Here is a 26797-nt window from a genome sequence, read left to right as displayed (position 1 = left end):
CGAAGGGCAAGGAAGTGAGGGGCGGTCAGGCTAAAGGAGGGGGAGACCATGGCCGAGGCAGAGAACAGCCAGCACCTCCCAAACAGCGTGACCCACCCAAATCGGATGGTAGACGGTTTGAGCGACAAAAGTTCTCAAAGAAGCGGACGCAGTCCAGCAGAGGAGACGGGTGCTATTTATGTGGCGGACCACACGGTTATGCCAGGTGCCCGGAGATGAAGAGCCTTGGTGCCATCGTCCGTGAACGGAAGGAAAAGGAGGCACAGGAAAAGGCAAAAAGCAGCAGACACAACTCAATTAGGCATGGTTAGTCTGTATGGTGCCATAGCCAAACAGTCTGTCCAGCCAAGAGACTGCAGGACGCAGTATGTAGACATCTTTATCAACGGAAAACCAGCTCGGGCCATGGTGGATTCTGGTGCAGAAGCAAACATCATGACCAAGACAATGGCGGAAAAGTTGGGACTGAAATTTGTTCCAAGTAATAACCGCATTAAGACGGTCAATGCTCCACCGACTCCCGTTTGTGGAATAGCTCGTGCGGTCGACATCACCTTAGGGCAATGGCTTGGTAAGACGAATTTTACCGTTGCCCCTTTGGACATTTTCGACATCATTCTTGGGCAGGAATTCTTTCAACACTGCCACACCATGATTGATCCATATCTTCAACAACTCATGGTGTTGGAAGGGGAAAAATCATGCATGGTACCTCTTGTTAAGGTTCCGAAGAAAGACGGGCACGCTCATTTGTCAGCCATGCAGATCGTGAAGGGCATGAAGAAGGGAGCACCAACATTTCTTGCCACTATGGCAAGTTCGGATGAAGACCATGGTGTTATGGAACCCTTGCCTCCCATCATAGAAGCTGTTTTGGAAGAAAACGGTGATGTAATGCCGGATGAGCTGCCAAAAACACTACCTCCAAGGCGCGAGGTAGACCACATGATCGAGTTAGAGGTTGGAGCCAAACCACCTGCGCGTGCACCCTACCGCATGGCTCCACCTGAGTTAGAAGAATTGAGGAAGCAATTAAAAGAGATCCTCGAAGCAGGACACATCCGTCCATCTAAGGCACCTTATGGCGCACCTGTCTTGTTCCAGAAAAAGAAAGACGGATCGATGCGGTTGTGCATTGATTACAGGGCTCTCAATAAGATCACTATCCGGAACAAATATCCGATCCCATTAATCGCAGATTTATTTGACCGTCTTGGACAGGCCAAGTATTTTACCAAGATGGATCTTCGGAAAGGCTATTATCAAGTACGCATCGCAGACGGGGATGAACCGAAGACAGCGTGCGTAACCAGGTACGGAGCATTCGAATGGTTGGTGATGCCCTTCGGCTTAACCAAAGCCCCTGCCACCTTTTGCACGCTAATGAACGACATCCTACACCCCTATTTGGATCAGTTTGTAGTGGTGTACTTAGACGACATTGTCATCTATAGCGACACATTGGAGGAGCATGTGATGCATTTAAAGAAAGTCTTTACGATCTTGCGGGAAAACCAACTTTATGTTAAGCGGGAGAAGTGCGAGTTTGCACAACCCAAAATACACTTTTTGGGATATGTGATCAGTCAAGGTGAACTTCGTATGGACGAGGCAAAGGTAAAGGCGATCCAAGATTGGGAAGCGCCTACCAAAGTGACCGAGCTGCGTACATTTCTTGGACTTGCGAATTATTATCGCAGGTTCATTAGTGGGTACTCAGCCAAAGCCGCCCCACTGACCGAGCTACTGAAGAAGAACAGGCCATGGGCGTTCGAGGGTCTGAAGACTGCGGTTACTGAAGAACCAGTCTTGATGCTGCCTGATTTCACCAAGACCTTCGAGATCCATACGGACGCTTCTAATTTTGCCATTGGGGGAGTCTTAATGCAGGAAAGACACCCTATAGCATTTGAAAGCCGGAAGTTGAATGAAGCTGAACGTCGATACACTGTGCAAGAGAAGGAAATGACGGCCATTGTACATTGTCTGCGTACATGGAGACACTATCTTTTGGGTTCCAAGTTCGTGGTAAAAACTGACAATGTTGCCACTAGCTATTTTCAGTCACAGAAGAAGATCACACCGAAGCAGGCTCGATGGCAAGACTTCTTGGCAGAATTTGACTATACCTTGGAATACAAACCAGGTAGGGGCAATGTAGTGGCTGATGCCTTACGCAGGAAGGCTGATCTAGCGGCTATCTCTTCAGCTCGTTGTGATTTACAAGGCGCAATCAAGGACGGTATGCAGCATGATCCAGAAGCCAAGAAGATATTGGAACTTGCTGCCCAAAGCCGAACCAGGCGTTTTTGGGTAGAAGACGGGGTCTTGCTTACCACTGGCCGGCGAATCTATGTACCAAAGTTCGGCTCAATCAGACGGCGGATTATAAAGGAGAGCCACGATACGCCATGGGCGGGGCATCCAGGTCAACGAAGGACAAGGGCGCTGATTGAAGCTCTTTACTTCTGGCCACGTATGCGGGACGATATTGAGAGGTATGTGCAGACTTGTCTTGTTTGTCAACAAGATAAGGTGGAGCAAAGACAACCAGGAGGGCTGTTGGAGCCACTTCCCGTAGCAGATCGTCCATGGGAGAGCATCACTATGGACTTCATTACTTCCTTACCGAAGTCGAATGGATTTGGCACTATAATGGTCGTGGTAGACAGATTTTCTAAATATGCTACCTTTATGCCAGCCACAGCCGGTTGCACTGCCAAGGAAGCTGCACAACTGTTCTTTAAAAATGTAGTGAAGTATTGGGGGCTGCCGAGGTTTATCATTAGCGATCGAGATCCTCGTTTCACCGGGAATTTTTGGAATGAACTCTTTGAAATTCTTGGTTCAAAGCTTCATTTTTCCACAAGTTTTCACCCCCAAACTGACGGCCAGACAGAGCGCGTCAATGCATTGTTAGAGTGTTATCTTAGGCACTATGTCAGTGCGCATCAGAAAGATTGGGCTAGGCTCTTAGACATGGCACAGTTTTCTTATAATTTACAGAAGAGCGAGTCTACTGGGCGCACCCCATTCGAGTTGGCAACAGGTCAGCAACCCCAAACTCCCCATTCACTGCCGACTTCATTTGAGGGGAAGAGCTTGGGTGCTTACCATCTTGCCAAGGGCTGGGAGGAACAACTCGACACTGCCAAATCTTACTTGGATAAGGCAGCGAAGAGAATGAAAAAGTTCGCCGACCGCAAGCGTCGTCCCACAGATTATAAAGAAGGCGACATGGTTTTGGTAAAATTCAATCCGAGGCAGTTTAAGGCACTAAGAGGCGTCCATCATAATCTAGTGCGTAAGTATGAGGGTCCGTTCAAAATTGTTGCCAAGGTGGGCAAAATTTCATACAAGTTGGAGTTGCCTCCACACTTGAAAATCCACCCGGTCTTTCATGCAAGCGTCCTTAAGCCATATCATGAAGATAAGGACGATCCTAACCGGAACAAGTCACAACGGGCCCCTATCACTATCACTGCCTCGCATGATCGGGAGATCAAAGCCATCATAGATTACCAAGCCAAATGGAAACGAGGACAACAAGCCAGCGCTATGTTCCTCGTACATTGGAAGGGACAGACTCCTGAAGAAGCCACATGGGAAAAGTACGAAGACTTGTGGTAGTTCAAGGACAAAGTTCAGGAATTTTTGCAGCGATGCGTCGCGGTCGTCGCATCATTAGGTGGGGGAGATTGTGACGTCTCGCCACTTTTCCAGCCCAAACCGCAGCAGCTTGTTGGGCAGCCTGTTCCAACAGGCCCAATGCTGGCAGCAGCCCAGGCGGCCCAACAACAGGCAGTCGACAGTCAGCAGCCCAGGCGTCCCAAGGGACTTGGAGGGGCTTGCCTAGAGTCTTGGAGCTGACCTTGGGGGCAGATTTTGAGGCAGACTAGAATGATTTTAGGAGCCTTTTCAGAAGTAGATGAGACATCTTCTAGGGATATGAAGCATGTACATAGGACTTGTAAATCAACACTTTATTCTTAGAATTAGAATAGTATAAATAGTAGTAGTCTTTCATTTGTAAATCATCCAATAATCCAACAAGTAATACAAGTCCTTCTTCCGAAATTCTGTCTTTGTGTCTTTGTTCTTATTTTCTTAGCGATCCGAGTTTAAGGCTTACTTGAGTTTGCAAGAACGTGAAAGATTTGTGAGCAAACCATCAAGTGCCGCACGGAGTATTGTCAGAATCGTTAGGTCCGTGACAGTAGCCCACCGAAAAGACTCAACCTGATCCAATTCACATACAATATACCCAACAGTTCCAATACATACCCAGAACGACCCGGTACAGCGTCTTCTTCTTCACGCGAAAATTGCGAACCAACAGCCCTGCTCACTCGCAAGAATATTCGAGAATCGGGACTGGTGGTGAAATCTCGGTGCTCGAAAAATCAAGCGGCATGCTGCCCGGAAAAAGTAATGCTCTCTTCGTCTTTTTCTATTTCGGTAAAACGTTTCGATTTAGTGAAGTTAGTATTTCGTTGCTATGAATAATTGATTTTTAATGACGATGTGTTGAAGTGATCCATTTGGCTTAGGTTTAATATCATTTTTCCATTGTTCTACCTATTCGAATGTCGCCAAATCTGAGCTTTTTTCATTTATACGTCTTCAAGCATCAATGTTTCTTTATCTGGTTTGTTACTGTTAGCGTTAAGTCTGAGTTTTTGAAAAATTGATTGATAAAGCCATCCCATTAGCTTAGTTTGTCTCTCTCTGTCTTATCGCTCATTTGAGTCAAGTAGTGTTTGCTATTTGCAGTTGAGCTTTTAAAATGTGAGGCTTTGTTTTTTCTTTTTAGACGTTAAGCTTACTACAAGCTCTTGTTTTTCTCTTTTCTGTTTGTCTTCTTTTAGTTCCTCATATTGATCCGAGTTTTTTCTTATAAGTTGCATCAGCCTGCATAAGTCATTAAATCAATCTGGATTTGGTGGTAGTTGATTACATTGCGGTGTTCGATTATTCGGTTTTGTTGGGGGCAGTAGCTCTTGTGATAAGAGTGGTTAATTATCAGTTTAAGCTGTAGTTCATTTAGCATATGAATTTGGTTGTTTTCAACTTCTACAATCAGTATAGCTGCACAACTCTTGCGAGTCTTAAACTTGGATGAACTTGCTTTGTTGTTTTCCACTGTTTAAGGGAAGAGCTTGCCATATATGTTTTAGACTGAGCTTAACCTACAATTTTCCTCATTGTTGTTTCTTGTTTGATTGAATCATAAGAGTTTTGAATAGATTAATTCATTATGCTTCGAATGTCTGTTCTCTCACTCTATTTCTTAATGCATCGATTTTTACTTCTATTTCACATTAAAGTCGATGAGTTCTTAGCTTTGTTCTGAGAAATATTAAAATTTGTTAAAGAATGACTAAAGTCCCACATCGATGGTTAATGAGATGGGTGGACGGACTCCTTATAAAACTTGGACAACTAAATTCTTGTCCCTTCCCTATATCTGTGCCTTGTCTTCTCATATCATTTATTCCCATGATTTTCTTATCAGTGTTCCATGTTGCTAGTTTCTATCGGAATTTGGTACTAATTCTTATCTGTTTTTGTTTTGTTTTCTTACCAAATCCCTTTTTGAGTCCAAATAGATTCTGTCTCGATATCTTGCACCTCCCAATGGTTCATATTTCTCGAGTCAGCCCCATGGCAAATTGTGAAGTCGGTGAACAGGTCTTTGGAAGCTGATACAGGTTTCGCAAGTCCAATACAAAACTGGAATGAACTTATTAAGTCTCCAAAATCCAGAAACTGAGTTGTATACACGATGTATGCACTGGTATACAGACGAAAATATGGAAATATTGAGAAATGCAGAAATACAAGGTTTAAGTCGAATTTCAGGTTTCGGAAAGCTCAAAATGGGTGGGATATAGTATACACCCAATATACGCAGAATATACAGGGAAGTGGACCAAAAGTCTAGGAAATTTCAACCAGCAGGTCCAAGCGAAAATTGAAATGAGTAGCAGTATATTTTGACAATTTGGGCCTAAACCCATGAATTTCAGTTGTGTTGCAGATAGACAAGGCCCAAATCAATCTGCTTAGAATTAGGGAAGGTGGGCCTAGAGGCCCAATTTTTGCTGAATTTGGACAAGGAACCCAACTTCAAATTTCTCTCTTTTCATTTTATTAACTAATCTTTTATTTTAATAGATTTTACTTTAAATTAAATTTCCAAAAGCAAGTCATTTTTTCTACTTATATGCTCAAGTTAAAATATTTATATTTTATTTATTACTTATTTTCTTTATGAATTATTTTATTAGTTATCTTGTCAACATGAATTATTTTTCTTAAAAGATGCTTTAGATTATTTTTCCTTAAAAATAAAAAAGTAGATTTTATTACTTGGTGATATTTTTTTTAAAAGAATTTAAATATTTAGTCAAGTCGTTGATGAAGGACATTTCAAGGGCTAACACCTTTTCAAAACGTAAATTGAATTTCTAACTCTCTTTGAATTTTAAAAGATTTTTTTTCTCTATTTTACGATCTTCTGAAAATTTATCAAGTTACTTTAAAAGTTATTTTTCTTTAAAACCTAAGTTAAATTGATTTTTCAAAATAGTGTCATTTTTATTTTCCAAAACACTCTCTACACTTCACACCTTCCACAGTAGCATTGAATTTCCTACGGTGGGAAGCAAATGCCATGGAATCTTCTCTTCTTCTTCTTCTTCAAGTTTTCTTGAATATCGAGCCTTAACGCATAGCATGTTCAATACTTCACGGCATTAAGGACCCACAATTTATATGGTATCCCTGTTTTCCCTTCATTTTCCCGTGAACTCATTGAAGTTTGTATCTTTTTATATTCATTCAGTTCTGGTAACTCTATATTGTTGATAATCAGTAGGAATTTGGAAACCCCATTTATGACTTTGAACTAAAGTTGTTTTTCGTTGTTGTTGTTGTGGGATTTCGTAGAAATGGAGTTAGGGCTGGTCACCCTGTTGAGAGCTGCATGGGTTGCTGCGATATTGCCCGTTGTTATCGCTTTGATTCCTTCATCCAAGATCAGTTTTTTTCAAAAATTCGTGTTAGGGTTTGCTAAGCGTGGCAAGATTATGCAGTCTTCATCAAATGTAAGTATTCATTCAAAAATTGAAATCTTGTTGCTTGCGTGTTTGTGTTCTTACAATCTCTTTTGAAATCACTAAACATTCAAGCATTGTATAGTTCAATTGGTTTAAGTTTTTCTTCTAAGATTAATCAATGTATATTATTTGGCCGTTGGCCTGTAATTGTGGTTCCCGAAAGAAATAGTGTACCCAACGACTAGCTCAACTTTCTGTATTCACAATTGAGCATCCACCTGAATAGTTCTCTGACAATACAATAACTACATGACTGAATATTTCTCTGACAATACAATAACTACATGATAATGAATATTTCCCCCCTCCTCAAACTGCATCGAAGCTGTAGTTTCAGAGTCTCAACCTCACGACTTCCACAACCTTGCATGTTTAGGAAATGGTATTCTGGCATGTTAACAATCAAAGACCATGCTTTGTAATCCATACGAGCTGAACACAAAACTTGTTAGTTCTGCTTACAATTTCTCCTACATCATTATATCTCAATCTTGGTTTGGTTTCATGACTAAAGAAGTGAGATTTAAGCTATCTGAAGATGTTTAGAGCGGGAATGTAGTGGTCAATGGTACAAGGCTAATGGATTTAATTGCTGCTAGGCAATTGATATTTCTAGGCTTTAAGGTTGTTCTTGGAGGATAGAGGCGCGCACTTTCGAGAGAGTAGAGGGAAGCAATTGCATTGCCCCTTTCTTTTACAGCAGCATCTCACTCAGCAAATTTGGTGTCTCACTGCTGCATTGCAAAATCTACAGTCTGATCCCCCGAAGGCTGGAGCTAAGCAAATTAGAAGGGTATCTGAGCAGGATACAACTGTTAACACATGATTTTGGGGTGAAATTGGGTGTTGATTGTATCCACTGCTACAGGATCTCTAATCATCTTCACTGAACCAGATAGATAACCTCCATTCAAACTGATTTAATTTGAATGTGGCTTGTGAAAATTTAGGGATAGAATCCCTATCAAATTGAACTGATTCATTGTTACTAGCTGAGTGTTGTACTGATCAACCTTTGGTAGTTGTCTGACTGATACATTAATGAATACTGGAAATGTACCTTTCAGAAATATGTGACATCACTGTCTAATTTGTTCGTTGAGTCTATCTTCTCTCTCTCTCTTTTGGTAGGTTTTCATCTTCTGAAGCGAAGCGCTAATATATCTTTCTTGATCCTAGTGTGTACTCTATCATGCCATGTTCGCCTTGCACTTGTTGTTTCAACTTTAGTAAAAAAAATCTGTATTGTGAAGTAACGTTCAGTTTCAATTATTTGGTGACCTGTGTCTTGATACAAAGTTCTATTTCAAGTACATGGTCACTTGTCGCATGTTACAAGCTTAAGTATGTGGTCTTTGCAACCCTTGTATGAGGTAGAAATGAACCCTCAAAGTACTTGTTATTATGTATAAATAAAGTAAGTTTTTAGTTGCAAGCACAACTGTGTTATATCGATGATGACTAGTTTTTATTTTAAATATCAATTTGTTTCTTCTCTGGCAATTGATTTTTTCTATGAAAATGAGAATTTCTGCAACTTTTAAAAGAACAAAAAGTTTCTGCAACAACTTAATTGACCTGACACTCTTTTTGGTTTGTTCAATTGCAGAAATTGTCTGTTCCACAGAAACTCTTCATTCACTTCTATATTCTAGCTTTTGTTTGGACAACACTTCTGTTAGTTGCAACCTGGCTTTATGATTATTGTACAATGCCAAAGATCACAGAACCATTGCTTTTTTCTAGTATTGCTAGCCACTTGACGGGAGGATCGCGTATCTTCTCTTCGCACAGTTCTCATACATCAAAGGAACATAGAAGCAGGATTGCTGTATCGATCTTTCTTCTTTTATTAATGGAAGCTCAAGTACTGCGACGCCTGTTTGAGTCAATATACGTTTTCAAATATAGTCCTTCAGCCAGGATGCACATTTTAGGCTACCTCACAGGTTTATTGTAAGTTGGTATCTTACTGTCTCTTTTTTTCGTAAATATTTCCATATTTCTTGTTGCGTTTTATCAGCTGGTAAGTAACATTCTTTGCCATAGTCATGGTGGATTACTTGTAGACTGTCTAAGGGCACAGTTGACTCCTGGTGTGTTCTGTGTGTCTGTTCCTTTTTCTTTTTGGTGTGTTATTTTCTTTCTTTAATAGGAACTTCAATTTTGGCCATCATATATTTACTTTGATAAAAATATCCATGGCCTAGTAAAAGGATCTAATCTTTGACCATTACATGTCTATCTTTTTATGGAGCATATAGTCTTTATCTATATGTAGAATTTCCAACTAGACTTTAGTTTTGATAAACTGCATTGTAATTGTATAGAAAATTGTTTGAAATGGTTCATACTTTATCGAAGTCGTAGTCCCTATTTCCTGTTTGGACAACAGTAGTATATTCTCTTTTAGTGCCTAACTTCTTATAGTTTCCATAGCACATCAACTCCAAGTTGTCTGATGGACAGAACACTTGCTGAATTTGTTCTTTTCCTTGATTCAAGTTTCTATACAGCAGTTCCCATCTCTCTTTGCTGCAATCATGCTACAGAGGTATACAAGTTCGGGTTGAGTTTGATTCAAGAGTTTATTGTCAAAGGAAAAGATAGGATGCTAGCAACTGAGGTTGATTGGTGGAGATTTTTGAACCCTCTCATTCAACTACAATGGTACTCATGGATTGGTGCAGCTATATTTTTTTGGGGCTGGATTCATCAACACCGTTGTCATGCAATTCTGGTAAGTTGCATGTGCTATTGAATATGGATTTGGATTTGGATTTGTCTTTGAAGTTAGGAGTGTCTTTTGTTACTTGGTTAATATATTATGTGCTTGTCCTTGGGCCCTACTTCTTCTATATGAGGATTACTTGGTTATTATAATTTATATCGTGGAAGAAAAAAGGCTATTGGTATTTTCAATAAAGCCCTAAAAAGGGGTTTAACTGTAGTCTAAAAATTGTTAAAAGTATTGATCATATTTCCTGTCGCCTAATGGTTTCGGTCTCTTAAGCCCTTCTTATTCACTAGAGCTCACCCACCTTGATTAAGTAGAGCACAATCATCATATTACAAGAATTGAACTTAAAGAGCACGAAATAAGTGTGACATATTATTTAAATAGATGAAGCAAAAGACTTCTGATTTTCAAGTTAGAGTCAACTAATTTTTATTTGCCTCCATGTGATTAATGGTTTTGCTATTATTTACCTATAGAAAAGGAATCCCGGTGTACAAAGCATCCCACTTTCATGCAGGGTCCGCAGAAGGGCCGCATCTAAGGGACGTGATGTAGACAACCTAGCCTAATGCAAGCATTAGTGACTGCTTTCTTGGCTTGAACCCATGACCTATAGGTCACCGAGACAGCTTTACTGTTTCTCCTAGGCTGGCCCTTCACCTATATAAAAGAAAAGTAAATCTCTATGTATTCACAGTAATGGACTAAACCCAAGTATATTAATTGTGGCAATCTGGTCAAGGTTGTATCAAGGTAAGAATATGGATTCTTGACCTTAAGTATTTTGTTGGTTCTAAATGTCGATATGTGTGAGTGGGGGATGGATCTCACTGTCATTTAAGACCGACTGTTAGAGTTAGTTCTTTTTCCTAAGGCACATTGGTGGTTGAGTGGTTGTGAAATCTGAAAACTTTAGCTGCTCTAGATATTATAATTGGATGTGGTTTGACTTTTTATGGTTGATTCTCGATTGCAAATACAAGGATGAACCGATAGTGAGGTTGATGTGATAGCATATAATGATACAATAGTTGAAGTAATAACCTGTGAAGGTGAATAACCGAGCTTATTCACTTCTTTTTAATCTATATAAATAAATCTTATACGCTGGATAAATTCAGTTCATTAATAAGCTGAATCAAATTGAAGCAATAAGTTGAAATTCAGCTTATTGATAATTATGGAGGTGCAAAATACGCCGCAACAAAAGTACATGAGCTTATAAGAGGTTTGACTAACTTCTATGTCTGTTGCTTCATTCTGTTGTTTTTTACTTATTATGCTGGCTTGTAAAATTTTCTTTTACGAGTTTCCCTGTTAACGTAAAGGCATTTCTCTTTGAATTTGACAACTGATTCTTTTATTATGTTTGTGTCGGTCATTGAGCTGTAGTTATTGTGTGCTTGTATCGGTTATTTCATTGATGGTAGCCTTAGAATTCCTTAGATGATCACTGTGATAATAACATCTTTACATTGCCAATCAGGGATCATTGAGGGAAAACAGAAAAGACAATGATGAATATGCAGTTCCTTATGGTGATTGGTTTCAATATGTTTCATCTCCACACTATTTGGCTGAGATTGTAACTTCTCTTTCTCTTACTAATGTTCTTGGAGTATTTATTTCATGTCTCAGTACACACACGAAGCTGACCTTTGCAGGCTCTAATTTACAAGTTCCTTTTTGCTTTTCACTTGTACTTAAGGTTGTATATGCTGGCTTTGTGGTTGCTAGTGGATGTTCGGACCTCACTATATGGCTACTCTGGGGATTCACGGTATAACTCTATTCAAAATCTTGAGAAGCACTCCCTGTTCACCACCCTGTATTCTTCGGTGTTCATTTTCATTGCTACAGCGTGATGCATCGTGTTGCAATTTCAGGTGGCAAATCTTGTCTTAGCAGCAGCAGAAACACACAGATGGTATTTGCACAAGTTTGACAACTATCCTAGGAATCGTTTTGCTATTTTTCCATATGTTTATTGATGCTCAATGACCAAGTTCTGCTATATATTTCTTTGAGCGGATTTGTGTATGTATATATAGGTTCTGCAAGCTCGATGTGAAATTGTTTCTTAGGTTAGCCTAAAAACTGTGATCTAACCATGGATACAACTCTATGGATCTGAATATGCCCAACTGTTGTTTTAGTGAGTACTTCTGGTCTTTGCCTTTTGTTTTTTCTTATTGCCTTAACTATCATGTAACATAAACATAATGAATAAGAAGTGTTGGATGTTGCAGAAATAAAATCACTAAGGTCTTCATTTTTGCTGTTTGGCCCATAAATCCTTATTTTTTGTCTTGTGTTTTGAGGATTTTATTCAGTCCCATTATACAGTATTGATGCTACTGCTGAAGTGTCAAATCAACCTCTTTTTGAGTAATCTGCTCCACTAGTTCAAGTTTAAACGAGTGGGACTTGAGTTGAACTCAAAATGACCTATCAAACTATTAGGTCATTAAAGTAGAACCTGCAGGTCAAATTATAAACTTACAATATCATACTTCCACACTTTTTTTTTTCTTCAAAAAATCAAGTAAAAGAGAGAATTTTGCAGCATTTTAGTAGCCAATAGCTTTATTTGCCGTTGGATGGGAGATGTGTTGCCCCAGAGTTAAGGGGCATGCACATTCTCCCAGAAAGTAAACCATCATTCATCAGCCTTGGTACACAAGTTCGAAATGGAAAAAACATAACTACATCATAGGTATAGCAGTAAATGGTCTCTCTCATGCTAAACAAAAACTCACTTTTTCATATTCAAATGAGATGCGGGTCTTAAGTAGTTTTGTCCCCCTATCCTGGTGCCTTTGGTGTCAAAATGAGACATCAAGTATGAAGCTTTTAGGCATACAGATCTATGCCCCAAAACTTTGCAGGTTGGTTGGTCCTATAGTTGCGGTCCAAACTTTTGATGAGGTCCATGTCTTCTTTGGTGATCTCGAAGTCAAGTACGTTGAAATTCTCCTGCAGTCTCTCCAGTTTTGATGATTTCGGAATCACAACTGTGTTTCGTTGGATGCCCCAGCGCAGAATGACCTGGGCCACAGTCTTCTTATATTTCTCAGCTAGACCCTGATGCAATAAGTAAAACACAAAACAACCTCAATCCAGCAAATATGAAACAAATTTTTTGTGAAACTTCCAGAAGAACAGTTCATGAAATATGGAAAATAAAAGAGCACGACGATTTACTTTTAGAGCCGGATCCTCCAGGCATGACACTGAACCAAACCACTCAGTATTAGCGGCAGCACCACCGAGTGGGGTGTGTGCTGTAACACAGATGCCATGCTTTTGGCAAAATTTGACAAGAGATTCACGCTGGAAATAAGGATGAGTCTCGATTTGATTCACAGCAGGCTTCACTTTGGAATATGCTAGGCAATCTCGGGTGAGAAAGATGTCGTAGTTGCTGCACATCGATTGCAAGAGTAAGAATACAAGCCTATTAATAATTCAAATTTTAATAGCATAGCATGATAACTTGCTGCTTGCGCCTAAACTAACGTAGTCATGCACCATAACTGAAAGTAAACATGTAAAGATGTAGGTGATAGAGTTGGCTTTTCACAATTTTATAAGGGCTGTAGACAAGACAAGATGACTTCGAGAAGGATGAATTCATCTCAAGCAATACTGAGCAGTTAAGTTTGTGATATGCAATTTTCAATTTTTCAAGAAGTGCCTACATATGTATTAAAGAATTAAATTTCCTTTTTCAGATTTGTTTGTTCGTTGAAACACTACATATTTGTCAGTGCATTGGAGCGACCCAAACTCATGGAAGAAATGGCCAAACAATATCTGGTTTTTGTCAAAAATGCCTGACTTCAGCAATAATACTATCCACAGCACAGTAGTATCATGAAGCAGAAGAATGAATCTGCTGGCCATAGCAGCTGAATAAAGGTTAGTACAGATTTTTAAGTCGTAAGCCTACCTGATTCCTATGCTGCGAACCAAGCCCAAGGATACTAGATTTTCCATTCCGTGCCAAGTAGTCTCCAATGATATGGTGGTATCTATATCAAGAACACCATCCTCACCCAAAGCACTAGCTGTTGTACCAACTCCTGAATACATTTAGAAGAAACACAACGCGCCATTTCAAAAAGAGAAAATTCTTTGAGTTCGGGCAAAGGCCAAGATTGAAGTAGAGTATTGATTACTAGATGTTTAGATCAATACTATATGTATTGAAATCAAATATTGATTTTGCTGAATAGTTCATTTGGGTTTTAAGGTGTATGAAGTCAATCACCAAATAATTGGAAATCAGGGAATTTAAGCATCAATATTCAGCTAACAATCACCTACGCGCCGTTGATCCAAGAAGTACTTGTCGAAATACCAGCCGTTTGTTTTTGCCATACAGTTGTTATGTACAACATCCTTTAGTGTGAGATGAGCAATAAGCATAATAATCATGATCTGAATGATAAAAATGCAATAGCTAATATTCTGTATCAGCCATTAGTTATGGTCTGCCCCCCTCACAACTCAAAAAAGGGAAACGGAAAAAAGAGATAAGTGCACAAAACTTTGAAGAAGTCGAAGGTAATAAGGACCAGCAACTTTACCTGTATGTTTTGTGGCTACAGGGAAGTGAACAAGGTAGAGATCCAGATAATCCAGGCGTAACTTCTTAAGACTGTCTTTACAGGCCTCAAGAACATGACCATGGTCTGAGTTCCAAAGCTGCAAAAAGAGAGAGTCGATATTCATTGCCAGCTATATGTAATTCTCAGCGAAATGCTAAAACTGTGTCGACAGATGAAATTAACATTTTTGCACTAACCTTTGTTGTAATGAAAAGATCCTCCCTCTTCACGAGCCCTGTCTGAAATGCTTCTGCGAGTGCTTCCCCAACTTCAGCTTCATTTTGATAGTCAGCTGCAAGCCTTACCAAATGTCAGGTCACAATAATCCAAGAACATATCTAGTAGCAAAGACACATTCATAAGTTAAGTGGAGCAGTGAAGAGGAGCATTACACCTATTACTTGTTTGTGACAACGTGCACACACTTAAACATAAAGATACATCTTTAAACATTTTTCAAAACATAAAGGTATGTCCCAGCAGCTTACTTGTTCCACCGGGTACCTCCTCCCACTAGCAGATGTATGGTTAAGTGATAAACTATCCCAGCCCGGGACTTAACAATCTACTAACTAAGTAGACATAACGCGTGTAGAAGAATATCGATGCAGCTGAAACTTTACTTAAAGATGTAATCTCCACTACTCCAACTTGTAAGGAGCAATACTCTATTTAAAAATGATTTAAGGGAGGGGACGTATCTAGTATTATCAAAAGCAAAAAAGCTCTAAAGGTATGTTAGAGACTATAGAGGAAAGAAAAAAATACAAATATATATGTTTAGTCCAAGGCTAATAACCTAAACACGATTAACAAATATATGGAGAATAAAGTGAAAAACCAATTGTATACTGTATCCTCGGAAAAAGCTCATTGACAAGGAAAAGTTTATCTTATTAACTTGATGATAATACATTTAAGTGAAACAAAACGCTCAACATGTTTTAAACCTCGCTTTTAGGGCTAGAATGGTGGTCATACAATCCAGAATTATCCATGAGTGAAAATCAAGAAATCACATTCAATGTAGCAATCCAAACGGAGGAACTATTTCTATGTATATAATCAAGATTCAAGAATGAAAAGAGCAAGAAAGTAGAATCAAGAAAAAGTAGTTTACCAGCACAATCAAAGTGACGGTAGCCAATCTTGATGGCGTTGATGAGAAGATCTTTCATATCTTTTCCTTCCATTCGCCAAACACCCAATCCCACAATCGGCATCTTGTAGCCGCTGTTCAGTGTTATCGCCATTTCTGCTCTCTCTGTGTGTGTTGTTTCTCTTTGATTGCTTGAAAGTTGAAACTACTGAACCTGCAATTGACTGGTGTTTCACAGTCTTATATAAATGGGCTTGCAAAAGGAGTTTTATGGGCTCCCAATTTTATATGCTGGCCCAATGAGTCTTCTCTGCATGGCAAGGAAAATGACAACTAACAACACGGATATAAAGACCGTTTATCACTTTATATCCCATCGTATCCTTATTTCCGGTGTAGGAAGTTAAAAGACGACACACTTAAATATGTGGCTTAGTGGTCAATGAAAGAGTGTAGATTTTTGAGGTTTTAATGACTATATTGAAAAACAATTAGGCAGAAACAAAAATAAAAAGGCGTCCCATCTATAATATTCTCACTAATTGATGGCAGTGTTTCTGCCGATAAGGAATCTCATTCACTGTACAAAAAGCAACATTAGAAATCTGTTATCTTCATTCCTATGGTATGGTAGTGGATATATGGGGCAATTCGTATCTTTCTTGCCAACACAAGCAAATAAAATATATTGAATTTTATACGCACACCACCATGACCAAAAAAGCAAAACTCTTTTTCTGTTTCAAAGGCCACTCTATGTCAACAATAACTTAAACTACGTGCCAAGATGAACCAATGTCTTAAAACAAGTTAAAAATGATACAGCTCCACCTACTACTCCCTTGTACAAAATAAAACATTATCATGAACGAATCTAAGCCACCTACCCCCGTAAGGAGGCGATTCAATTAACACCATCATCAAACATAAGGAGGCGATTCAATACTTGAAACAAAAAAAGACAGCATTAATATAAAACTGATTGCGGTCATAACATAAGCTTAGTTGCAATAGGAGATGACAGTCTACTGCATCTATTGCAAACAAAAGTAATTAACATGCACCCAAACTAAGGGGTGGGATTATTATAAAAAAACAGACGACCTCGACCACAAACTAAAACAAACTGGAGATGCTAACAAGAGACACTTCAAGCAGAGTTTAGTAGGACCAAATCTCATCTTCCTCTGCTGCAGCATTGTCTTCACTGTAATAGTAATAGCCACCATTATTGGTATTGGTATTGGCATTGGCAGTGGCTTCTGCAGTGAAGCAGCAAGACGAAAGGTAAGGCATGTTGTGGAAGGACTGAGCTAAGCTGCTGGTCAAAGATCCAAAGGCAACACCTTCGCCTTCTCCTTCTCCTTGTTCCAAGAATTCCTCTGCACGGTGCTTGAGAGTCTCGAACATGAGTTCAGGCTCAAACTGCATCGCCCGGAGCACATCAGCACACGATGGACCAGGGACAGAGCGAGTCACCGCAAAGCTGTGAGGGCTATCGCTCTGCATCACCCGAACAACGCTTGGTCCACCAAATAGATTGTGGAGTCCTCCGAGCGCCTCCTCATAAGCCCCACCCAAAAACATCCCCAGATAATACCGCCCACCATCACCACTTCCAATTTCATGGAGCGGCAAGCTTGATTCGCCCCCAATGAACTTATCAACCTTTCCATCACTGTCACACGTCAGGTCAGACAGTATTCCTCTCATTGTAGGCTTTTCATCCAGACGGTGAATTGGAACAATAGGAAACAATTGGCTGAAGCCCCAAAAATCAGGGATTGAGGTGAAAACTGACAGATTCACATGGTAAGTGCGGACAGGATCAGCAACCCCGATAGCCTTCGACACCCAATCACAAATGCTATCCACTGCAGCGAGCTGCTCAATATCCAAGGACCCATCTTTGAACTGTTCAACACATCTCTGTTTCAACTGATCAGAATAGATGAGACATGTATCATATTCTCCACGGACAGCAGCAGCAGATAAGTTTCTGTAGTCAGCACGGGCATCTTCATTGAGAGTCTCCACCAAGGATTGTAAACCACCCGAAGATGGCTGTGTAGAAACATGACTAGTAGAAGCAGACACGGCTTCAAAAATCAGAATTGAATGGTGAGAAACAATTGCCCTGCCACTTTCGCTGCAAATCACTGGATGCTTTACGCCCTTACGATCACAGACATAGAGGACCGCTTGGACAACAGCAGAGGCATATTCTTCAATGCTATAGCAAACAGAGACATCAGAATTGCTTGATTTAGAACCGTCATAGTCGATTCCAAGCCCCCCTCCGATATCAATGAATTTCATACCAGCTCCAAGACGGACTAATTCAGAGTAAATCTGAGTGGCCTCACCAACACCATCAGCAAGCAACTCTGTTGTGGGGATCTGAGATCCAATGTGAAAATGCAATAACTGGAGACAATCCAGCATTCCAGATTCATCAAGCTTCTTCACTACACGAAGAATCTGGGTTGTTGTCAACCCAAACTTACCCTTTTCACCAGAAGTGGATCCAAAATGGCCAGAATGCTTTGTCCTGAGCTTAGCACGAAGTCCAATTACAGGCCGGACAGACATCTTACGGCTGATATCAATCACCAGGTCAAGCTCCTCCTCTTGTTCAAGCACAATCACACTGTTCAAAAGGAGCTTTCTTGCGACCAAAGCAAGCGAAATATACTCAGTGTCCTTGAAACCATTGCAAACAAGAAGAGCATCAGCACTGCCCTTTGACAGACAGTTCATCGCCAACAGGAGCTCCGGTTTAGACCCGGCTTCCAGCCCGAATCGGTATGGCGACCCGAATTTCACGATATCCTCCACCACGAACCTATCTTGATTGCATTTCACCGGATAAACACCTTGATAGTGAGCCTCATAGCCTTGAGAATTAATCGCCATGTCAAAAGCCGATTGCAGAGTCTCCAAACGGTTCTTCAGAACATCAGGAAAACGGACAACAAGAGGCATCTGGAGCCCAAGTCCACCCAAATTTTTCGGGTCAGAAGCCTTCTTCACAACCTTAAGAAGGTCAATCTCCTGGTGAGGAAGAGTATCCGTACCATGTGGACGGACGGAAATATCCCCGGAAGAGTTCACGGAGAAATAAGGAGCACCCCACCCATCTACCCGGTACAAATCAGATGACAGATCCGTAGACCAATGAGAACCGGTGGAAACGGCGGCGGCGTTTGTCGCCGGAGGTACGCCGGAGGAAAACAACTCCGGCGCGGGAAGAGAGCTATCCCAAGAAAAGGCATAGCCGAGAGGAGGGGAAACAGAAGCGTCTACACAACAACCTAAGGCCGGCATCTCTTCCCCGATCTGTTTTGATTTGTTAAGAAGAAAGAATCAAAGAATTAAAAAGAAAAACTAACTTAAGGGTTTGTACAGATTGATGTTCTTCTTCCCAATGTTGTAATAGTTGGGGGCTATTAAAACCCGCCGAGGCCGAGGCCCCGGCTACCCCCTCAAAAGAAGCAAAAAAACAAGTGAATCAAAAGATAATCACCCTCTAACACACTTTGACACGATCCAAAAATCCCCACCCTGACTTCAGAAGAAGCTAATTTCTTGATTTAAACAAAGAAAATTAAAGATTAACAAGAATTCAAAGAAAAAATCTAGAATTCAAAAAAGAAGAACACCATACAGATATTAATGGAGAAGAAGAAGTGGACGGAAACCTAGCGGCTGTAATGGAAATTGCGAAGAGAACGTGAAACTAACAGCTTATGAAGTGAGCGAGATTTGCATGAGACGAAGACGCTTTATATAGGGCTAAAATCCGTGGCTGGGCCGTGGGCCCCATTTTTCGGCCCATCGAAACTCTCTCACTTTCTCTTATGCTTCTTCTTCTTGGAGTAGGAATTCTAAATTAGGTTAAATTGCGCAAATAAAGCTAGTTTAGATTCTAATTATTACTAACATTTACGATTATTTCGAATATTATTTTATATGATATTTCATAAGTTTGATACATGTATCCGACGAATTGAAGAAGTATGATCGATATTTATTGAGGATTGTAGGTAAAATACTTAATTTAAGGAAGAAAGCACTTTTTTAACAACTTTTTAACTAAAAGTAATCTAACAACTTTTAAAAAAGTTTTTAAAAATCATTATTTTTGAGCAACAATAAAGTGATTTTTCTTTTCAGAAATTAAAATTTTTTTCTTTGACTTTCAAGCTTCATCTTTCGAATATATGTATGTGTATGCAAAAATCTATTTAACCAATGAATCGAATCGAGAAATATTATTGGTTTATTGATATTGATGGAACAAGCTTTTATTCCTTCCAGCGACTATGAGCTCATAGGGAGCTGGAATGAACTTGATTAGCTGGAACGTTATTGGGTTAACTGTTTTTTAAAGGTTTCACAAACTTTTTTATTAGGTTATCGATTCGATTTCTGATTTTATGATTTTTGTTAATGGTTAAACCGATAACCCAATAAGACGATACTAAATTTACTATTTATCCCTAGACTAGTAAACCCTAATTATATGACATTTACAAACCCTATTGCGTTAGTCTCAGTATTACTTAAAACCCTATCACCTCTTTGCCTCTGCTAAATTTACTATTATAACCTTAAACCAATAAACCTTAATTATATAACATTATACAAGCCTTATAATTACTTTAATCTCGTTATTACTCAAAACTCTATTACCTGTTTGCATTTTGGCTTATGTGACACAACGACCCCAAACCAATTAACCCTAATTATATAACATTTTACAAACCCTATAATTACTTTAATCTCGATATTACTCAAAACCCTATTATCTCTTTGCCTCTTAGCTTATGCGACACAACGATCTCAAACCAGTAAACCCTAATTATATAATATTTTACAAACCCTATAATTACTTTAATTTCGGTATCACTCAAAACCCTATTACCTCTTTGCTTCTTGGCTTATGCGACACAGCGATCCCAAACCAGTAAACCCTAATTATTTAACATTTTACAAACCCTATAATTACTTTAATCTCGATATTATTCAAAACCTTATTACCTCTTTGCCTCTTGGCTTATGCGACACAGCGACCCCAAATGAGTTAAATCCTAATTATATAACATTTTACAAACACTATAATTACATTAATCTCAATATTACTCAAAACCCTATTACATCTTTGCCTCTTGGCTTCTACGACTCGACGACAGTGAGGACGACATGTTTTTTCACATTTTTTTCTTTCAATATGTCTAATGTTTAGATTTGTAAGAAAAATGATTGCTCCTTTTATGATTATTTCTTTCATGCCCATATACTAAAAAAATCATACGGTTTATATGAATTTTTTTTTTAGTGTATATCAATATATATGAGTATCTTTTTATTGATTAAATCAAAACCTGAATCGTTAAATATCATATCGATTAACTAAAAATCGATAAAAAATATATTATTAATTTGATTATCAATTTGACATATTTATAATTCAAAAATTAATAAACTGTATAAATAACATATAATACCGATGTACAATCCTAGATAAATTTCCTAGATAAACGTATCTGAAATATGTTCCTTTTTCAGACACATTGCTTTTGACAATCTGTAGCATAAATACTTCCTTAGAAAATCCAAAATCTTGAAATGTTATTAAACACGTTAATTTTGTAGTTTAAATGTGAAATTAATTAATCAATTTTAATTTTAAAGAATTGTATTTTTAATAATACATTTTATAAGATATCATAAGTGATAATATATGTAATTGTTTAAAAGTAAAAGTAATAATGATATATGTAATAGTGAGGTAGATCTACTTAGGTAGTTTGCCTTCTAAATTATTTAGATTTTGATATTTAATATTTGTTTAATTTGTACCTAGTTAGAATTTATTTTATCTTTTAAGTTAAATGTGATTTTGGACATGAAATTCTCAACAAACAAGAACTAGTATTTATATTTTTAAAATTGAGAATAAATTATTATAATTGACAATTAAAAAATGTTAAAAATATATAAAAAATTTCAACAAAAACTAATTCTATTAAAAGTTTGTCACGTCTCAACTCTCAATGGAATAACTAATATGTAAAAAATAATTAATACACTTGATAAGTAAAAATAATCAATAAATAAAAAAAAATTATGAAAAAAAGAAATAAAAAAATGGCAAGAGTATGAATATTGTTCTTATTTAAGTGGGCGAGAGATTCTCACGAACCGTGGATAGACAACGGAGAGCTGCCGCGTGGCTCTAGGTGGACCCCATTATCTTATCTTATCGTTAAGCGAGAAGATAAGGTAAGTGTTAGGTATGATAATATCGCGAGTATTTGAGGAGATTTTGATTTGCTTACGAACACGAAGCTTCCTTCAGATTTTCGTAATTAAACGTGCAGAGATAATTAGGCGGCGGAAAATTAAGCCGTAAAGCTAATGGTTTTATTTTTATCTTTTTTGGAGATTTATCTTGTAGAAAATAATTTTATTGCAGTAAATCTAAAAAAAATTAACTCATATTTTATTCAAGTATTTTTTAAGTTGGTCAAATATAACCTATTGATATTATGCAAAGCTATTTAATCATTTAAAATTAATTTATATTATTCAATTATTTAAGAATTAGTCAATATAAATAAATTTATATTATGTGAAGTTATTTAATTATTTATTTGGTGGTCAAAAATAAATCAACCCATATTATTCGAAACTTTCATGAGGTAAGATTTAACATAACCTTATCTTTTTCTCATCTTTACTCATTTGCTATCTCTACGTATTTGTTCATTTAGTTTAGTTCTTATTCTTTTTTTAATTATATGGATAGCTAAATATAATAATTCATAATGACTTTTTTAATTTTTTATTCTATATTTCATTTCTTAAGTGAATATTTAGAATTGAGAATCTATTCTACTATCTAATATAGATCAGGTAGGATGGGAGATCAAAATAATTCTTTAACACGTCAAATTTTGAATAGTCTATATATAACTTCAATATATTAAATTTTTGGATAGTCTATATATAATTACAAACACATCAAATTTTGTATAGTATGTATATAATTACTAACATGTTAAAATTTAAATAGTCTATAAGATAAGTTAAATAAGAACTCAAGTTTTTAATAATTATTTTAGACCAATTTATTATAATTTTGTAATTTAATAATTAGCACAACTTTGTTTGAAAAAACTAGAGCAAGAAGTGTTGTTATCTACAAACACAAACACACGTAGCTCTCTTTCATTATGGGGACCAAATACACATAACATAACCCTAATTCATAAACTCAAACGAGAATCATGCGAATAAAATGAGTGGCCGTAATTTTTTAATTCAAATTTTGATTTATATGTACATTAATTTTTTTGAAAACTAAACTAATTCTGTAAAATCATATACGGTTTTTAGATTAATTTTTTTATTAGTTATATAGTTACAATAAAGCCCTTATAATTAGTTAGGCTTTGGTAACACAACATGAAAACTCCTTAATTCTTATTTAGTACTCTTTTGAATCCAATTTTACAGAATAAATCTAAATTTAAGTTTAAACTAAATAAATCGAAGTTTAATACATAAGTAGCTGTGTAATTTAGAACTCGAATTTATAAAAATTAAAATTTTTATGTTTTCTTTTTTGTGTTATTATAATTTTTTCTCACTATGTGTTTATATTTTTGTTGACAAAAAAAGAGAAAGTAGTCCTAGTGGTAACACACAGAATCTGCGTATCTGAATGATGAAAAGAGAGGCCCACGGCGGTGGCCTATTATTGACGCGCTTCGCACACTCTCTTTACTCTCATCGAATTGAAACTTCACTGAACCAATCTATCTTTTTAGATACGTTCACTCGGATTCCAAAATTTATTATGATATAATTTATATCGATCTAGTAATATGATTTTTGAATTGTTTCTTTTATAAAAATTTATTTTCGTCAAAAAATTAGGTAATTTTTTTTCATATGTTTAATCACTTTTCAATACACACCCAAAAAAAGAAAAAAGTTAATAACCTATGTCGTTGTGGTTTCTAATTATCATACGGTTTAATATTTTAATTTTAACATTAAAAATTTATTTATACATCATCATAATTTTTTGGATTTATTAGATTTTTATATTAATTTTTTTTTGCTATGTAGGACTCATGTGTTTATTTGTTAAAAAGTTAAATAGTTAAAATGTCTGTTTGTACATTATGAAAGTTGAAAGTTAAAATTAAATTTATGATCTAATATATGTATTATGTCTGATTAAATTAACGATCTCTATTAAAATTTAAATTTTAAAATAAGGTAAATATATATACCGGAAAATTGGGGAAAGGAATATTGTATGCTATATTTGATTGTTTCATTAAAGATTTTGTGTGGAACCCAACACATCATCATTTCCACCTTTGGTTTATCCTTTTTTTTAAAAATAATAATAATAATAATAAGCAAAGTTGTGGTTTGGTAAAGTAGTTGGTTTTTTATTTCTTCATTCAGCGTGATTAACGTTTACGAGTATTTCAAAACTCTTAAGAAAATTACGAAAAAATATTTTTCATATCCAATTGTTAAATTTAAAAAATAATTTTTTAAATGTTTCGAATGTAGAAAAATTAGTTCAAGAATATTTGTGTATTATTTAAACAAATATTATAAGAGGTAGGAGTGAAAATTTTAAGTGTAGGAACGTAGATAAATATATACGTTGTAGAGTTGGGAGGAGATCTAAATTTTGATTTTTCCTAAAAAAAAAAATTATCAAAAATTTAACTAATAGAATATAGGAAAATGTTTTCTTCCGTACGAACACGCTTTAAAAGTTTTTAGGTTATTCCATCGAAATATTTAATACAACTCTATTCTATTTCTTTAGGAGTCATTTGATATGAAAAATAATAATTCTAGGATAAGATATAATTAATTTATTTATCCAATTTTGATTAGGAATACAAATTAGTCTCGAAACTATCTATTTCATATGTATATTATATTGATAAAATAAATTACTATATATAACGATAAAATAATTAATTTCATAAAATATCTCTATCCGAAAATTACTTTGCGTATCTAATTTCCCTATCAAACAATCTTTAAAGTTAACCACCCACTTTGTTTAACTTTAAATTAAAAAATAAAGAGTACACGTAATTAAAAAATATATGAACATATTATAGGCCACGAATATTGGAGTAGGGCAAAAAAGAAAAAGAGCATATTGAAGTAGAGGAAATGGCCAAAATAGTCCTTGAAATTTAGGTTTAGACTCAAAATAGTCCCTTAAAATATAAGTTTGAAGCACTAATAGTCCTTAGAATTTTGAGAAATGGTACACTTTTTAGCTGTTATTATGGAAGGAGACTATTAACAATACCAAACAGAACACATGTTTTCTCCCAATTAGAGTAAAATAAAAAGTATCATTTATTGGCCAATTTTATTACTTCACCTAATAAAGCTAAAAAAATTTAAAGAATAAAATATCAACATTAACACTTTGTTTGGATTATTGTTATCCATTGTTTCATAATGTATTGTGCTGTATTGTATGGTAGATACAATGTTTGGGTAGATTGTATTGTTTGTTGTTGTTTAGCAACATTTTAATTGTTTGGTTTGATTGTATCGTACTGTATTATAATTTATAAATTTACTTAAATATTCTTAATTATTCTAGGGTAGGAGGTTTGACTAGATTTAAATAATTAAGGTATAGGGTAGAATAATATTTTAATGTATTATGTAAAGATATAATTAAAAAAAAATTAAGTAACAATGGAAACATACCAAATTGATTGTTCCATAAAATAGGGATTTCACTGTTACGTAACAATAAAATTTAAAAATATAATATATTACATTTTAAGTAACAATCAAAATAAATATTATAGGTAATGTTGATAAAGCATAAATATACGATGAGAGTATTTCCCCTATTTTAAGTCTTAAGTCTAAATTAAGTAATTTATAAAAAATTAAATTCAGTCAAAGTCGTACCGATATTTTAGCTTAGCCCACCATGGAACAATACAAGTTTAGCTCAAAGACGACAAAACATGTGCGATGGTCTCATTTTATTGGGTACCAAGAAAACAACAATTCCTTCTAGAACACTTAATTTTAATTTTAAAATAAATTATTGATCCGTATAAATTATAAAATTAAATTGATTTGAAGGTGAAACTTTATTTAGACATGCAATTTAGTTTTTTTTTAAAAAAAAATTATACTTTCCTTCTAGAACTCTTATTTTTAATTTTAAAAGAAATTATTGATCCGTTTGAATATGTAATATAAAATCATGATTTAAAAATTAGATTGATCTGAAATTTAAATTTTATTTGGATATGCAATTTGGTTTTTGTTTTTTAAAAAATATACTTTTCCTTCTAGAACATTTAATTTTAATTTTAAAATAAATTATTGATCCGTTTGAACATGTAATATAAAATCATGATTTAAAATTAAATTGATTTGAAGTTGAATTTTATTTAGACATACAATTTGTTTTTCTTTTAAAAAAATTATACTTTTTTTCTAAAAAACACAAACATTATAAATTATGAAAACTATCAATATTTTCTTTATTTTTATACAATTTTGCCAAATGAACAAATTATATATAATAAACACAAATCATAATATAATAAGAAACCGCATTGGAAAACCACAATCTTTATGTTTCTTCTACTAGTCAACAATAACAACTAGTTAGTAATTCTTTACTATAATTTTTTCATATAATATAAACAGTCAACAATAACAATTTTTTATATAATACAAACAGTCTCTTTAATTACGGAAAAAAGTCTAAAATATTTTTAAAGTATTGGAAATGATACAAAATCACCCTTCATTCACCTATTGGTTCCATAATACCCTCCCACCCACCTATTGGGTCTAAAATACCCTTGTTATCTACCTTTTGGTTCAAAGTTGACCAATTATTTAACGGTTTTATATTTAAAATATTTAAATATTTTTTTAAATACTTGGCGTTCAACTATTGTTATAATTTAACTTAATAGTATAATTTATAAATCAATCCACTATCCACCCATTACTAATTAAACCCACCAAATTAATAAACCCGTCACAATATTAATGCAACAACAGAAAAACTACTGCCAATTGAGTATTTTTAAAAATTTGAGACGAAAATATCTATAGAAGTAAATTATCATACATTCAAGTGTCTAAATAAAAATTATCGACAAATTTAAAAGTCTGA

At 35.9% G+C, this 26797-nt stretch overlaps 3 protein-coding genes and 1 long non-coding RNA gene across 7 annotated transcripts; 2 read left to right on the top strand and 2 right to left on the bottom strand.

Annotated features, from left to right (window-relative positions):
- Nucleotides 1-4036: 4036 nt before the first annotated feature.
- On the top strand, nucleotides 4037-12118 carry LOC101261171 (polyprenol reductase 2). 4 transcript variants are annotated; one of them, XM_004230891.5, is made up of 7 exons: nucleotides 4037-4428; nucleotides 6952-7109; nucleotides 8731-9077; nucleotides 9627-9861; nucleotides 11348-11446; nucleotides 11570-11641; nucleotides 11748-12118. In XM_004230891.5, exons 1-7 carry the CDS (start codon nucleotides 4413-4415, stop codon nucleotides 11850-11852), a joined length of 1032 nt encoding a protein of 343 aa, XP_004230939.1. In that variant the 5' UTR covers nucleotides 4037-4412; the 3' UTR covers nucleotides 11853-12118. The 4 variants fall into 4 exon arrangements, with proteins under 4 accessions (XP_004230939.1, XP_010315338.1, XP_069149087.1 ...); XM_010317036.4 differs by lacking the exon at nucleotides 4037-4428 and adding an exon at nucleotides 6426-6780; XM_069292986.1 differs by lacking the exon at nucleotides 4037-4428 and adding an exon at nucleotides 6591-6852.
- A 311-nt stretch (nucleotides 12119-12429) lies between these two features.
- LOC101248625 (NADP-dependent D-sorbitol-6-phosphate dehydrogenase) lies at nucleotides 12430-15826 on the bottom strand. Its single transcript, XM_010317035.4, has 6 exons — nucleotides 15595-15826; nucleotides 14672-14766; nucleotides 14454-14571; nucleotides 13814-13946; nucleotides 13066-13285; nucleotides 12430-12945 (listed from the first exon to the last, which is right to left on the bottom strand). The coding sequence occupies exons 1-6, from the start codon at nucleotides 15725-15727 to the stop codon at nucleotides 12715-12717; spliced, it is 930 nt and encodes a 309-aa protein (XP_010315337.1). The 5' UTR covers nucleotides 15728-15826; the 3' UTR covers nucleotides 12430-12714.
- LOC112940517 (uncharacterized) lies at nucleotides 13165-14437 on the top strand. The gene is made up of 3 exons (XR_003244833.2): nucleotides 13165-13304; nucleotides 13418-13516; nucleotides 13596-14437. It is a non-coding gene; the product is annotated as an uncharacterized lncRNA (long non-coding RNA).
- Nucleotides 15827-16516: 690 nt separating the features above from the next.
- Nucleotides 16517-19316, bottom strand: ADC (arginine decarboxylase). Its single transcript, NM_001247720.2, has one exon. It carries the CDS (start codon nucleotides 18898-18900, stop codon nucleotides 16735-16737), a length of 2166 nt encoding a protein of 721 aa, NP_001234649.2. The 5' UTR covers nucleotides 18901-19316; the 3' UTR covers nucleotides 16517-16734.
- Nucleotides 19317-26797: the final 7481 nt, after the last annotated feature.

This window comes from Solanum lycopersicum, chromosome 1 (genome assembly GCF_036512215.1).
Source record: "Solanum lycopersicum chromosome 1, SLM_r2.1".
Classification (NCBI taxonomy): domain Eukaryota; kingdom Viridiplantae; phylum Streptophyta; class Magnoliopsida; order Solanales; family Solanaceae; genus Solanum; species Solanum lycopersicum.
This window is presented reverse-complemented; position numbering and strand designations above follow the sequence as displayed.

Coding starts and splice junctions, on each gene's coding strand:
- ADC (NM_001247720.2), bottom strand. CDS start 18,900: ATGCCGGCCTTAGGTTGTTGTGTAGACGCTTCTGTTTCCCCTCCTCTC.
- LOC101248625 (XM_010317035.4), bottom strand. CDS start 15,727: ATGGCGATAACACTGAACAGCGGCTACAAGATGCCGATTGTGGGATTG. Junction 13,947..14,453: donor TGTAGCCACAAAACATACAG/GTAAAGTTGCTG, acceptor AAATGTATTCAG/GAGTTGGTACAACAGCTAGT. Junction 12,946..13,065: donor TGGAGGATCCGGCTCTAAAA/GTAAATCGTCGT, acceptor TTATTGCATCAG/GGTCTAGCTGAGAAATATAA.
- LOC101261171 (XM_004230891.5), top strand. Junction 9,862..11,347: donor ACCGTTGTCATGCAATTCTG/GTAAGTTGCATG, acceptor ATTGCCAATCAG/GGATCATTGAGGGAAAACAG. Junction 11,642..11,747: donor GGCTACTCTGGGGATTCACG/GTATAACTCTAT, acceptor TTGCAATTTCAG/GTGGCAAATCTTGTCTTAGC.